Raw genomic sequence first — 15,021 nt, 5'->3', positions numbered from 1 at the left:
ACCGAGCGGCTTGGGGGCCTGAGTCTCAGCTTCAGGACTGTGTGACTTTGGACAAGTGTCTTATCTCTGGACCTCTGTTTGCCAGCTAGGGTGTGGCCTTTCTTGCAAACTGATGGCAGGATCAGCACAAATGTGAAGGACGACTTGGGTCACAGTTTGGTACTCCGGGGACTTGAGCCAAGTGTCATGAGGAAGACAGCAATTGAGTGTATCAGTGGCAGAGAGCAGATCGAGAACTCGTGTGCTAAGCTGGGGAGGGAGGAAAGTACAGTGTGGGAAGGAGGCGTTCACAGCAAACCACTCTGTCCTTGAAAAACAGGCCTGGGGGGACTCTGTCCCGTGTACTGGGGAGCCACGGCATCAAGGGCGCCAGGCAGGCTGGGAAAGGGGCTGCAGAGGAGAGCGCTTGCCAGGGAGAGGATGGGTGTGGGCCAGGATGGGGACGCTGGGGTCACAAAGACATGGCAAAAGAAGGCAGACAGGGAAGGGTAGGCCCTGGAGACCAGTGCTGGGGGCGGGGAGGGCGGGGCGGGGCAGAGCAGCCCCGCCCCCAGCTGTCTGCTTCTGCCGTACAGCAGGGTTCTTTTTTTTTGTTTTTTGTTTTTTTTGTTTTTTTTTGTTTTTTGAGACAGGGTTTCTCTATGCAACAGCCCTAGATGTCCTGGATCTCGCTCTGTAGACCAGGCTGACCTTGAACTCACAGAGATCCACCTGCCTCTGCCTCCCGAGCGCCACCACCGCCACCCAGCAAGCAGGGTTCTTGTAAACTGCTGGGCTGACTTTTGCAAACCTACACTTCCCCACCTCCTGTAGAACCAACCCTCTAGAATCCTGGAGGACCGGGAGGCCCAACATTGTGGCTTGGAGGGGAAACCGAGGCAAAGAGCCAGGAACCAACCCCTCCAGGCCACCCAAAGTGGTCCCCACTCCACTGACTCTTCCTCTTCCCACTCCAGGACCTGCGAGGCTCCGTGCAACGCCTCTGTGAGTTCCTGGGCCGGCCACTAGGTGAAGAGGCCCTGAGCTCTGTGGTGGCCCACTCGGCGTTCGGTGCCATGAAGGCCAATACCATGTCCAACTACACACTGCTGCCGGCCAGCCTGCTGGACCACCGCCAGGGGGCGTTCCTGCGCAAAGGTACCACTGTGTGCTTCTGCGCGGTTCACACCTTCGGGACGCCACATGGGGTGTACGGCCCCAGACTGGTCTCCACTCTCAGCAGGGGGTCTGGCATTACAGCCTGCCTGCTGACCTGCCTCCATCCGGGCATCCGCCTGAAACAGCATTTTGAGTGCATCCAAAGCAAGGCTCCAACCGCATCCTGCAGCCAAAGGCCTCAGGAACCTTTGTATTAGTGCAGAATAATCCCACGTTCAGTCGGGTGTGGTGGGGCTTGCCTGTCAAACCAGCCACACAGAGTTGAGGCCAGCCTGGGCTACTTTAGACTCTGTCTCCAAACAAAGCAGGACACTGGGACAACACAGGAGTCCCAGGTGGTCTAGGTCAGCCCCTCATCTCCAGATCCTCCAGATGTGATTTCATGCTCTAAATTCCAAGACTTGGCAATGAGGATATCTAAGGTATATGAGCCTCCTTCGGGGAGCCTCCTGATGTCACCAGAGGTGACGCGACATGTAACTAAAATTCAACAGGCTCTTTCCACACGGACAAGAGGCGGACCCCGGTGGTCACTGTGATAGGAGGGACCAGCACTCAGGATTGCATTCCTGTTGGGGGTACCTTGCCGAGACAGCTCGCTGGCTGTGGGGAACCTCAAGACAGTCCATTCATGTGCAACCTCCAGGGAGCCGGACTGGGGTGCTCCGGCCATCAAGTCACAGCAAGAGTGCTGGAGGCCGTGTTGGGAATCTGAGGGGTTCCAGAGTGAGAGAGCCCAGTGCTGGCAAAGTCAGCTCCCAGCGGAGGTGACCCAGGTTGTAAAGCAGGTGTTGGGGTGCTTAGAGGGAAGTGATCTCCAGGAAGAGATCTAGGAGGTCAGAGGTCAAAGGACAGGGCAGACAAGAGTCACCTAGGTGTAAGGAAAGAGGCAGTAAGCATGGGGGATCTGGCCAGGTGACACCGATGATGTCGTTGGCCATGGTGCAGAAGGCAGAGGGGACACCCCAGCAGCTCCTCAGTGCCCCTTCCTGTCCCCCTTCAGACGCCCCAGCAGCTCCTCTGTGCCCCTTCCTCTGTCCCCTCCAGACACCCAGCAGCTCCTCAGTGCCCCTTCCTCTGTCCCCTCCAGACACCCAGCAGCTCCTCAGTGCCCCTTCCTCTGTCCCCTCCAGACACCCCAGCAGCTCCTCAGTGCCCCTTCCTCTGTCCCCTCCAGGCATCAGCGGCGACTGGAAGAACCACTTCACCGTGGCACAGAGCGAGGCCTTTGACCGTGTCTACCGCGAGCAGATGAGGGGACAGCCGAGCTTCCCCTGGGACATGACCCCAGAGGACACCAGCCCGGATGGCGAACCTGACCCTGAGCCCAGCCCCAGCCCTGGCCCCAAATCAGGATCCTCTGATGACCCCAACCCAGCATCCTCACAATAAACTTGTCACTCCAGTTACCCCTTCCTCCACGCTGGGCTTTCAGGGGCAAGTGGGGGGTGCAGGTAGGCCTGGCACCCAGTCACGCACCACAGAGAGAGTGCAGAGGTGCTGCAGGGGGCCGGTGTGACTCAGGTGTGACTCACTTCTGTCCAGTGCTTAGGAGGGGGAGGCAGGAAGGCTGCAGATTCACACCCAGCCTGGGTTACTCGGTGACAACATCAAAGCAGCGTAAAGGGGCGGGGCCTGACCCCTGGACCTGAGGGAGGGGAGCTGGGGGGAAACCCTGGGTCTGAAGGAGGACTCTGGAACTGGGAGGCTGAGGGAGGGGACGGTTGGGTTTGGGAAAGCCACGGAGATACAGGTCTGTGTTGTCAGAGTTTAATCTGAGCAGAAATAGAGGGGAGCACTCTGGTGCTCTCCTTTAGTCCCCACAAAAAGTTCCAGACATATCCCAGTGTCTCAGTGTCCCCAGCACTTCCCAGGCCCTTGTCTTTCAGCCTTGCCCCTCCCCTTTAAACCCCATCACTGTTAACACCCCTTTCCAGGACTCGCGTTACCCACTGCCCCATACATGGGTATGGGTGCTTTTCCTCTAGGGTCGCCCCACAATACTTGGTGGGGCAGCTAGGCCTGTCTCTGAAGCAGTCCTGTCTGCTGCTCTGGAACATTCTGCCCATTTCCAGATGATGACGCTGAGCCCTGAGCTCTGCTGAGCTCACCCAATTCTAGAGCAATTAAGACCAATTCCTTCCACTGCCCGGATCCCAGGCCAGAGGCCTCAGACTCAGCCAGTGTCTGGTAGGGGCTCTGAGCTGACCGTGGCTGGCCAGCCATATCTGGCCAGGGCTCCCATCAGCGTCGCCTGCCAGGGCCTGAGCCAGAGGTCCAGTCTGATGTGGCATTGTCTCCCAACCTCCTTTGGGCTGGAGATGGGTAATGCAGGCGGCGGGCTGGAATCATGGGGAGGGGGCCACCCCAGGGCTGTGACCGGGCTAGCGGGTGGGAATCCATCTCACCCCTGGGCCCCCCTCCAGTGCCCCGCTGCCTCATCAGGGCCCTGGCTGGAGTGTCCTTGGAGACCCAGGACTTCTTGATCTGTGAAGGGGGAAAGAAAAAACGAGGTGAGCAGTTGCTGGGGCTCAGTTGGTGGTGTGCCAGCCTGGCACGCACAAGGCCTGGGTTTGGGCCTCAGCATCATATAAACCAGGCATGACAGACACACCTATAATTTCAGCGCTCAGGAGGTGGAGGCAGGAGGATCAGAAGCTCAAGAGCAGCCTGCTGAAACCCTGTTAAAACGAGGAGCCAAGGGGCTGAGAGATGGCGGGGCAGGGAAAATGCTCGCCGTGGAGCCGCGAGGCCCGGGTTTGGGTCCCTCGCACTCGTCTAAGAGCTGGGATGCCAGATAAGCGCTGGAAGGCAGAGACCAGTGACCCCAAGGCTCCCTGGCCGGGCAGTCCATCTGTGCAGTGAGACACTGTCCTAACACTAAAGGGAGAGTGCAGACGAGGACCGCCAGCATGGACATCTGGCTCAACAGGCACACACAGGGGCACGCCTGCACGCACACACACACACACACACACACACACACACACACACACACACACACACACACACACACACACATCACACACACACACACACACACACACATCACACACACACACACACACACACACCACACATCACACACACACACACACCACACATCACACACACACACACACACACCACACACATCACACACACACATACACACCACACACACATACACACACATACACACAGGCACACACACACCACACACACACCACACCACACACTCACACACACACCACACACACACACACACACCACACACACACACACGTCACACACACATCACACACACCACACACACACACACACACACCACACACACACACACACATCACACACACACATACACACCACACACACACAGGCACACACACACCACACACACACACACCACACACACGTCACACACACATCACACACACACCACACACATACACACCACACACACATCACACACACACACACACACACACACACACACACACACACACACACACACACACACACACACAAGAGGAGGAGGGAGACGAGTGAAGATCTTGGGGCCCACAGGGAGGCAAGTGGAGACCTGGGACCCCAGACCCACAGGGGATGTCTCTCCTCTTGCTGTGTATCTGGGGAAGGACAGGAAGCAGCTGAAGCCATCTAGGGGAACAAATATTTGTCGAGGGAGGGGAACCTCAGTGGAGGCGAGGCAAGGACCTTGACCTGCCCCACACCCTTTTCCTCTAGCTTCACTGACAGGAGTGATTCCACTCCAGTTACCAGGGGTCAGATAGGGAAACTGAGGCCAGCAGGGGTTAGCTCACTGAGGGACATAACCCCACCTGCCTGCATCCTGGGTGAGGTTACTTGTCTTCCCATATGGCTCTGCTTCTTCTCATACAGCAACCCATCTCACAGTGAGAGAAACGAGGCTCAGAGGCAAAACCATTCCCAGGACTATCCAAGCATTCCCCAGACAGTTGCAAGGGGATTCTCAACCCCCTCCTTTTCCCCAGCACCCCCATGGACACTCAGATCTAGGAAGTCAACATGTCCTACTGGCAGAGAGAGCTGAGTTCCCGCCCGTCTCAGGTGCCTCAGTCTCCCCATCTGTGAAATAGGTAGGTTACGTTTAGCCACTTAGCCAGGCATGGTGGTGCACACCTGTTATCCCCTTAGATGGGAAGTGGAGGCAAGAGAATCAGTTCAAGGCCAGCCTGGGCTATAAGACTCGCTTTCAAAAAAAGAACTTGCTTTGGGGTTCAGTGTTCAAGCAAGGCCTCCCTGTCTCTCTGCTTCTCTGCCACAGTCCTTATCTGGGAGTCTCACCTCATTGTCACCATCACTGGAGCCAGAGAGCTGGGACAGGCGGCTGAGGTCCCACAGAGAGCGGCTGGGCCTGGTTGGGGGACCACTGGCTGTCCTGGTACGCTGTACACTCCTCAAAATGTCACTGAGAGCTGGCCCTGTGGTGGTGGGGGTCTCCCGTCTGTCCCCCTCGAGGATGTGGCAGGCAGCCAGACGGTGAGCCAGAGGCCTGTCGGACAGCAGTGGGACCACAGGACAGCGTAGGGCCACGTGGTGAGGGCTTCGGGGCAGCTGTGAGCCCTCAGAAGGGCTGGACACCGGGCTTCGAGCTGGTGCTGGTGGGAGAGGCCTGGAGGCTGCATACAGGACACGGAACTCCTGGCTGAAGGCATCCGCGATTTCTCCTGTGAGCAAGGTCACCAGGCCTCGGTGCAGGCGGGAATCACTCCACGTGAAGCTAGGGATGTAGAGCGGTCGTCAGGATCTGTGCAGGGTGGCACCCACCCCAGTCCCCAGCCCCTATGATCCAAAGTCATGATCTCACAGGCCTCAGCTCCTCTGGTGAGTAGGACAAGAAGTATCTACCCTGCTGCTTGTCATAACCAACCTGGGGACAACATGAGATAAGATACTTATATCATCAAGCTGGGCCTCGTAATAGCGGCTGTAATCCCAGCACTCAGGGGGCTGAGGCAGGAAGAATTACACAGTTCCAGAAAAGCCTGGGCTACGTGAGACTAAACAAACAAACAAACCCAGGAAAGTTGTATACCGATCACCTGAAGTCAGATGAGCTTCAACACGGCTCTGCTCTGTCCCCCACTGAGGGATATCTAATTGCCTCAGTTTCTTTATTGTGAAATGGGGTTGGTCTTCTAACACCCACAACAGGACCATTTTAACTTCCACAGGCTCCCCAGAAATGCTGCATTTCCTAAGCATGTGCACTGTACACCAGGATCCAAGCAATACATCTGCCACACAGAGCAAGTGCCCTGCATGGGTTGCATGGGGTGGTACCTGCACTGTCCTCGTCCTTCACATGGCTGAGGCGCTAACATCTCAGGGCAAATGTGAACACATGACACAGTAGGGATTCCTCTTACTCGGTTCAGGGGCCCTGCATGTGTCAAATACCCCACTATGGCCTCAGTGGACCAGCGTTAAAGCAAGATCTCCACGTGCAGGCAGAGCTCATATCAGCACGAGCGAGTTAGCATTATGTGAGGGTCCTTCGAGTGTCCTTACCTTGGCAGGACAGTTCTGGTCCCTTCAGCCTGTGGTGGGACAGGCTATGACCCCTCCCCCACCCACAGCAGTCAGGGAACCTGAGGGTCTGTGAGGTCACCAAGTTCCATGGCCCAAAGGCTCGAGGGCAAGGGTGCTGGCCCATCTCCAACCCAAGGACTCAAGAGCTCCTGAGAGGGACACGTTGTATTGGGAACCAGGAACACTCCAAGTGCTGACCCCTGAGCCAGGACGAGGGGCAGGAGGTGCCATCCAGGAGGTCACGGGAGCCCCCGGCCTGGCTTGGGTGCTATCCACGCCGCCAGGCCACCATGGTCCTTGGCTGGCCACTGGTTCTGGTGTTGGTCCTGTGCCCGGGTGCGACAGGCATCAAGGACTGCGTCTTCTGTGAGCTGACTGACTCCACTCAGTGCCCAGGCACACACATGCGCTGTGGGGACGACGAGGATTGCTTCATAGGTCACGGAGTAGCCCAGGGTGTGGGGCCCATCATCAACAAAGGCTGCGTGCACTCCACCAGCTGTGGCCGTGAGGAGCCTGTCAGCTACATGGGCCTCACCTACAGCCTCACCACCACCTGCTGCTCTGGCCAACTCTGCAACGGGGGTGCTGGTTCTGACACAGGGACCCCCAGCCTGGCCCTGAGTCTGCAGCTGCTCCTGGGCCTGTCGCTGCTCCTTCAATACTGTCTGTGACCTACAGGAACTGCAGGGCCTGGGGCTGTGCCCTGTGCCCCCCGCCTCCACCCCTTCCCCCCATTAAATGGCCAGAGGGTGCAGTCTGCCTCCTGTGGCCCTGGCTTCCTCCGGGCTGGCAAGGCCCCTGACATGCCATCGTGAGGGGTGCGGCCTGTGACTCTCACTGCTGTGCTGTGCCCCACTGGTCCTAAGACGCACACCTTTTCACTTTGCCCAGGTGCCTCTTTGTGTCCGCGTCACCTTAGAGTTCGTGAAATACGGTAAAAGACAATACTACCAGATGGGGTTTCAGAGCACTTTTTTTGTGGGGCAGGGATGCTTTTTGAGGCAGGGTGTCCTAGCTGAGGATGGCCTTGACCTGTGTGATCTCCTTTCTGCTGGATGCCACCACGTCCAGCTCTGAAGCACTCACGCCGCGTGTCAGGCACTGCTCTGTCCTCTGGCAAAGTCAAGAGGATAGTGACACTCTGAAGCATCGTGGTCTCAGGGCTGGAGGGTCTCAGAAGGTGAGCAGGACCAGCAGTGCCAGCACCAAGTGGGGACTTGTAGAAGTGCACGTCCCCACCAGTGGCCAGGTGAACGTAGACAGCTGTGTTTCAGCAAGCCTGCTGGGTAAGGCCTTCCTTACCCTTCTAGAATGGTGGTTCCTGGATGCACCTCATATCCTGGGCACCTGGCCACGTCTGGAGGATTCTGTGATTGTCATGTTGAGAATGGGTAAGGGGCACCACTGACATCTGCTAGGTGGAAGCTGGGATGAGGCTCAGTATGCACATGGAAGGGGGCCCACAATAGTCTGACCCCTATCATTTCATCCTGAAGGGAGGGTACTGAGGCACAGGAAGGGAGTAAGTTGCCTGAAGTCATACAGCTAGTAGCTAGCAGGGTTAGGATCTGAATCCAGGCCATCTGGCACCCAGAGTCCATGCCTCAATTTCCCAAGTTGGGATTCACAAGGCGAGAGAGAGGCACTTCAGGCCACTCCCCTGGCCAAGAGCAGAGACAGCCCTGAGTGTTCTGGCGCAGAACACCTCTCCAGGAAGGGAGATGGATGCATTTTAAAGGTGAGCACAGAGCCCCAGAAAGGGTGTTCCTCTGGCGACCCCTCCCTCACCATCTGAGCAGTTGAGGGAGGACTGGGCACAGGGTGTCATGAGGGGACACACCTGTAGGATCCCGAGATGACCCTGTCACCGTCCAGCAGCAGAAACTTCTCCCGCACATGGCCGCTCACCTGCCGTCGCCTGCGGCTCTGGAAGGTGTGGCCTTGCACAGTCCGGACGTCCAGGTTCTGGAAAGGGCATACTCTATGACCCCACGGGTACTGTCCCAGCATCCACAGGGCCACTGATACTAAATCTTAGATTTGGGGATACCTAGCTCTGCCTCAAGGATCCTTTTAGGACAGCCACCCCCTCCCCCAATGACATGGGTTTCAGATCTTAGGGAACCCCAGTGACCTAGGAACCCATGCAAAAGTCCCCCTGTGAGGAAAAGGGACATTTAAATGTCTCTGGCCTGGTCCCTACCTCAGTGGTCCAGGGGTTCAGCCCTAGCTGCTGAGCTAGTGCTAAGAAGGCGGGCAGATGCTCTCGGTCAAGCAGCAAATAGACAGGTACCCAGCGGCGTGTGGCAGCATCCACCATGTCTGTGAGCAGGTCAGGGTCAGTGAAGACATCCATGACTACGGCCACCAGCTAGGGTGAGAAAGGGAGAGACACGGGATGGCGAACTGTGGCACCGCAGGCAGAGTGCTCTGGGGACATATGCTTCAAGGCCTGGCTTCCATGGGATGATCGGGGGCCGCAGGGAGACACCTATCCCAAATCTGTCCTGCATGGACGGCGAGCCAGGCTGCCCTTTAGGAGATTCTGGTTTCCAACTGAAAACTCTTCAATCCCTGGTTGACTACAGACTGTCCCTTACAATGCCAAAGGTCCATAGCTCCATGTCAGCGCTGGGTGCTGGCAGGCAGGCAGGCTAGTCCACTAAGGTGTGCTGAGAGCTTACTTAGTCTTGCAGGCAGACAAGGTTATGGTGGCATCTGACTCATTAGCCAGGTCACACAGTACAACGAGCTGAAATCAAACCGTGCCTGTTTCCTATGCCCTCTACTCCTGGAAGGCTGTACATACTAACCCACGTAGACCACTGGGCACTGGACCCAGGGAAACCTAAGACTGCTACCTAAGGAATGGGGTGTCAGGGGGCCACAGAGTGGGGAACCACACCCAAGGCTTTCCTGGAGGAAGCCAGAAGTCTCTGGTTTGGTATAAAAGGGGGCTGACACAGTGGTCACAACTTGGCTCCAGAAGCAGGGACAGCAGGTCTCAGTAAGAGGCCTCCAGGTCTGGGGGGAGAGGGATAAAGCCAGGGCCAGGGCCAGGGGAGCATGGGTATAACCTCGCAAATTCCAGGAGGGTATGGGGGAAAGCCTAGGCACTGGTGTTTGGGGGGAGGGTGACACCCACCTTTCGAGCAGCCTGGATCTCCTGGCGCACCAACTCTTTAATGGGTGGTTGGCCCTCGCCTGGTGGCTGAGTGTAGAGCTGAGCTCGGGTGATACCCTTCCAGGCAGTGTCGTCCGGCCAGCCCAGCCGCAACACGGGTGCCGGCTCCTCAGACTGCCCAGGCCAGTAGGTCAGGCTGCCAATATTCCCATCAGGGATAGCGGTCGCTGGGCCTGCTCCACATGGCTCCTGGCTTGGTACTGTCCAGTCTTCAGCAGCTGCAGCCAGGGCCTGAGCCTCATCTGCACTCAGGAACGGGGGCAACCTCTCCTGCTGCACGCAGGCCCGGAAGGCCTCTTCCCCACCGCTCAGCAGTGCTTCCAGAGCTAGCCGCTGGCCCTCAGAGTACAAGAAGCCAGGGCTGGCCTTTGTCAGGGCTGGCTCACCAGCCTCCGGCCCCTCTCCTTCCAAGGCAGCCAGCTGGGAGGCCGCCATTGGAGTCACACAGGGCCTCAAGAGGCCAGTTCCTGGAAGGTCTGGATGGCTTTTGGGGTCTGACCATCTGGGGTCTTGTGATAACTATGTGGCCACCCAAGGTAGCCCTGAGAACATCCCGAGTTTCCTGAAGCTGTCCCTGACTCACAATCTCTACAGACTGTCCAGGCTGATTATCTGACCATCTATCTGATCACCATGTGCCTAATGGCCACCTGTCAGCCATCTCTCCCACTGTGGTACATTGAAGGGATGCCTCTGCCACTTGGAGTCAGTGGTCTTGGAGGACCCTTAGCAGCTTCAGGCCTGTCAGAATGATTACCTGCCTGCCCTGATAAGCCTGGCTACCGGCCAACCACTTCCAGGTAAATGGCTGTTTGCATATCCCTGGTCGTCCTGACTATAATCAATGGCTCTAAGGGCTGCAACGGATCATTTTAGCACCTGATAGACAGGAGAATCAGTTTCTGAGTCTCAGTAAACCTTCCTGCCCACCAGCTCCCACCGGCTGAGACACCTCCCAGTTAGGCCTGCCATGGAGACCATGGTCTTCCCTGCAGGTACTTGCCAGACCTTCTGTGAGGACCTTCCCAACTTCAGGGTAGGAAGGTGGCCTCTGCTGGGACCCTAAGACCAGTCTGAGCCCTAGGCAGCCATGAGTGCCGCCTTCCACCCACTAATCCAGAGCCTAGCCTGGGTATCTACCAGTTTCAAGGTCTCCTGGCTGCACCTACTTCCTGGACAGGAACCACCCTCTCCTACCCCATGTACCTCTCAAGTCTGGAGCTGGTCCCAGGCAACTGGCACCACAGAGCCAGAGGAAACACTGGAGTATGGCCAGGGGTCCCTTCTGTGGACCCCCGAGCCCCACTGGGTCAGGCCGAGGACCGGCTTAGACGCTGCCTTTCCCTTCGCAGCTCTTCCGGGACTCTGCACCCAACTGGGCGTTGGAGCCAGGGACACAGCCCCTTGTGCAAATGCAGGGGGAGGGCCTCCTGGGCAGCTCGCTCAGGGACTGGCCATTGTCGTCCTAGCTTCCAGGGCAGTGCTCACCTGTTCCCACGCCTTCCCCACACCCCAGCACCAAGATTAATCCTAGGAGGAAGCAGACACCCGACACCCAGCATGGGTGGGACTCTAATCCGAGGCAGAGCGCTGCACGGGAGCAGGAGGCACACCGCCCCTCCCCAGGATAGCTCTGCAGGCACCAATGCTGTGCCCACCATGGGTGGGTCACCCATCCTGCCCCATCCCAACTTCATGAACACACAGGACCATCAACATTCAAAACTCTTTAATAACAGTAAGATCCAAGGTTAGTTTTTGTAGCCGCGGCTAGCCCTTCTGCCTCTGGCACGTTCGAACTTCCGGCCCTTGGAGCGGACATAGGGTCTGTGGGGGAAAATGGGGGTGAGAGAAGCCCAGCTCACAGTGGCCACTGGGGCCTGGGGAACTTCTTCTGGGCTAGGGAACGAGAGCCTTCACGGGGACCACCAGAGATTGGTACAGGTTCTGGGTAGCCCACAGTTTTGACCACCCCCCACCAGCCACCGTGGCTAACAGCTACCGTGGGACAAAGCCTGAGCTCTTTGCCTGATACTCACTTGGTATGGCTGTGTGGGGTTCCTGGGGCCTTGCCAAAATGCCGGTATACCTCTCGGCCCTTCCGAGGACCTGGCCAGGGAAGGAGAGTTTAAGTAGAGACCAGGAACTTTGACCCCAGAGAAGGCTCCCCAAACCTAGGCCCTCCCTCAATGCAGCCCTCACTCACCAGACAGGAGCACAGTGCCACGGCCCTTGGGAGACTCCAGGGCCAGCTGGTCGAAGGTGAGGATCTTACCCCCAGCCTTGAGGATACGACTTCGGGCGCGGCTGCTCACCCGCAGTGCACACACCTGAGGGGCAGACACCGGGAGCTGTGGGGACTGTCACACATCCTCACAGCGCACTCTGAGGACAACCAACTCCACCAGAACCTCTCCAGTGGATGGCAAACACCCCCGAAGCTTCAGGCCCAAGCGGAGTCCCTGTCCTTTGTTACGGCAAAGAAATGGAGGAAAAGCAGACGGTGCAGCCCAGGAGCCAAGCTGTCAGCAGTGCGCACGATGCACAAACGGCAGCAAGCCAGGGTGCCGTCGCTACACGGCACAGCTGGAGTTCACCCACAGAGGTTCCCTAGGCCCACGCTGGTCACTTACCTTCAGTTTAGGCACTTCGAGAATCCGCACGTCATCTGTGACTGTCCCCACAACCACGGCTGTCTTGTTCTCTCGGCCAGGAAGCTTCATCTTCCGGATCTGAGGAGCAAACAGGTTAAGTCACTCTGCATGCACGCCTGTCATCTACAAGACCAAGACCACCAATGCCCAGTCCCCCCAACAATGGCAAGTCTCTGAAGGCTCTGCCTGTCACCTAGAAGACCAAGACCGCCAATGGCCCAGTCCCCCCAACAATGGCAAGTCTCTGAAGGCTCTGCCTGTCACCTAGAAGACCAAGACTGCCAATGGCCCAGTCCCCCCAACAATGGCAAGTCTCTGAAGGCTCTGCCTGTCACCTAGAAGACCAAGACTGCCAATGGCCCAGTCCCCCCAACAATGGCAAGTCTCTGAAGGCTCTGCCAGATGCCTGTCATTTGCTGTCTTTATGTGCACGGGCACACAGGCGGGACTCCTCCTCCAACCTCAGCAGTCAACCAAGCCACAGACGTGCCCAGGTGGAGAGCACAGCACAGAGCTCTGCACCGCCTGCTGGCCTCAACAACCCGGAGAACGCCAGTCCTTTGGTGTCTAGTGCCCAGCACCCACTCCAGATCTAGTTCTCCCGCCCAGGTACTAACCATCCGAGACAGGGACAGAGGTGGCCGGTTAGTGCGACTCATAAACAACCTTTTCAGCACAACCTGATTGAAGGTCGAGTTGGTTCGTCTGGCCAGAAACCTGTACAGCTGGAGGGGAACAGCAAGAGTGGTCACGTGACTGTCCCTCCCCCCCAAACACAGGAAGTATTCATAGTGCTCTCTCACCCCACCACCGTCTGGTCCCCCCTCTCCTGGCCGATGCAGTGGCCAGAGGCTTACCTTGACCAGCAGCCGCAGGTAGATGTCCTGGCTCTTGGGCTCCTTGCGCCGAACCTTTCGGTCCTTGTTGTGGCGAATGTCAACACCCTGTGGGAGGTGAAGGAACTGCTACAGAACCAATTCCTAACCTGGACAATAGCCCCCTCTTTTTGCTTTGTTTTTTTTTTTTTCCCAAGACAGTATTTCTCTTTGTAGTCCTCCCAGAGATCCGCCTGCCTCTGCCTCCCGAGTGCTGGGATTAAAGGCGTGTGCCACCACCGCCTGTCTGCCCTGTTATCTTTGGTGACATACACAATTGTTACTTATCCTTCAGGCTACTCATTCGACAACTCAAACCCCAGGCCCACCACCAAGCCTCTCTCTCAGCAGCTTCAAACACTCATCAGTTAAAATTTCAACTCTTGTCTTGTTAGTGGTCCTGATCAGTGACAGGCAGTAACAGGCATGGTATGACTACTGCAAGTTCCAGACAAACCAAAAATCCCAAAAGGACCCCAGGAAGACTAAAACCTGAGGGGTGGGTGTGTGCTCCACCTACCTGACATTTCCCACCACGATAAATGACAAGGCCCGTTACCATCCCTCCCACACTCCTGAAACTAAGGGAAACCCTGGCTCAGAATAAAAACTACGATGCACAAGTCACCCAGCCAGCTCAGTCTACCTCAGAGCAGCTGCTTATCGTGCAGAGACCCTGGGTTCTATGTCCAGTACGGGTGGGGGTTCGAACCTGGCAAGAACGCTTACTTCTCAAAACTGCCCCCAATCTGGAAAACAGCCCCAAAAAGGCCAATAGCAGATTCTAGACATGGAAACATCTCTACGGATGACAAATGAGACGCTCACTAACTGCTTCAGAACAGTCCTAGGAAGGCCGGATGTTCAGTTATTATCCCCACACATTGGCGCCCACCCCAGCGAGACCCAATCCCGGGAATCTTGTAGAACTGCGCTCTCCGCAGGCTCCGCTTCCCACACTAAAGCTAAGGAAGCAGGGCCAAGAGGTACTTCCAGCAGCAATCCGAGCACGCGAAAGGCTGAGGCAACGGTGCTGCCGCGAGTTCGGGGCCACACTGGACCCGCGGTGAGTCGCAATCAGCCTGGGTTACAGGGTGAAACTTGGTAAGGGAAGGCGGCTCCGGGGGCGCCCAGGGCCGCCCGCCGGCCGCAGGCCCCGCCGGCCCCCACAGTCTCCCCCGACACCCGCCGCGGCCGCCCGCACCCCGCTGACACGCTACGAGCCGGCCCCGCTGAGGATGGCGGCGGATGGGGCAGCCGGGGCCCAGGGGCGCTCACCATGATGGCGTCTCCTGCCCGGCCAGGTCCAGAAAGACAGAACTGCGCCGGCGTGGGCGGGGAAAGGGCGCTCTGCGAGGCGCGCCCGTGACGCTTCGCGGACGCTCTACCCTGAGTCGTGTCTCTCGGTGGTGTATTGGTGACGCCACATGGGTGCGACGCGGCCGCTCTACCACAACCTGGGTTTCTCCATGGTATATTGGAGGACCGGCTACAGGGGCCCTCAGAGCAACCACAGAGAAACCGATGCGGCACCGGAGAAAAGGGCCGGCGCGCAGAGAGCCTCTCTAGCCTTTCCCAGGCCCTGTTCTCT

General features: G+C 57.6%; 4 protein-coding genes across 4 annotated transcripts in view; 2 read left to right on the top strand and 2 right to left on the bottom strand.

Moving 5' to 3' along the window:
* The window catches only part of Sult2b1 (sulfotransferase family 2B member 1), a 28,672-nt gene extending 26,105 nt beyond the window's left edge, over positions 1–2,567 (top strand). Inside the window, exons 6-7 of the mRNA XM_028859269.2 lie at positions 957–1,137; positions 2,336–2,567. Of these exons, the coding sequence (XP_028715102.1) occupies positions 957–1,137; positions 2,336–2,550 (396 nt within the window). The 3' untranslated portion in view covers positions 2,551–2,567. The remainder of the gene's footprint in view (positions 1–956; positions 1,138–2,335) is intronic.
* A 347-nt stretch (positions 2,568–2,914) lies between these two features.
* Positions 2,915–11,377, bottom strand: Fam83e (family with sequence similarity 83 member E). The gene is made up of 5 exons (XM_028859238.2): positions 9,863–11,377; positions 8,921–9,088; positions 8,558–8,682; positions 5,467–5,902; positions 2,915–3,645 (listed from the first exon to the last, which is right to left on the bottom strand). The coding sequence occupies exons 1-5, from the start codon at positions 10,334–10,336 to the stop codon at positions 3,403–3,405; spliced, it is 1,446 nt and encodes a 481-aa protein (XP_028715071.1). The 5' UTR covers positions 10,337–11,377; the 3' UTR covers positions 2,915–3,402.
* On the top strand, positions 5,957–7,670 carry Spaca4 (sperm acrosome associated 4). The gene has a single exon (XM_028859237.2). The coding sequence runs from the start codon at positions 7,005–7,007 to the stop codon at positions 7,386–7,388; it is 384 nt and encodes a 127-aa protein (XP_028715070.1). The 5' UTR covers positions 5,957–7,004; the 3' UTR covers positions 7,389–7,670.
* A 236-nt stretch (positions 11,378–11,613) lies between the features above and the next one.
* Positions 11,614–14,814, bottom strand: Rpl18 (ribosomal protein L18). The gene is made up of 7 exons (XM_028859214.2): positions 14,709–14,814; positions 13,413–13,499; positions 13,173–13,280; positions 12,535–12,633; positions 12,108–12,231; positions 11,941–12,010; positions 11,614–11,728 (listed from the first exon to the last, which is right to left on the bottom strand). The coding sequence occupies exons 1-7, from the start codon at positions 14,709–14,711 to the stop codon at positions 11,653–11,655; spliced, it is 567 nt and encodes a 188-aa protein (XP_028715047.1). The 5' UTR covers positions 14,712–14,814; the 3' UTR covers positions 11,614–11,652.
* Between the last annotated feature and the right edge of the window lie 207 nt (positions 14,815–15,021).

This window comes from Peromyscus leucopus, chromosome 1 (genome assembly GCF_004664715.2).
Source record: "Peromyscus leucopus breed LL Stock chromosome 1, UCI_PerLeu_2.1, whole genome shotgun sequence".
In the NCBI taxonomy this organism is placed as follows: domain Eukaryota; kingdom Metazoa; phylum Chordata; class Mammalia; order Rodentia; family Cricetidae; genus Peromyscus; species Peromyscus leucopus.
This window is presented reverse-complemented; position numbering and strand designations above follow the sequence as displayed.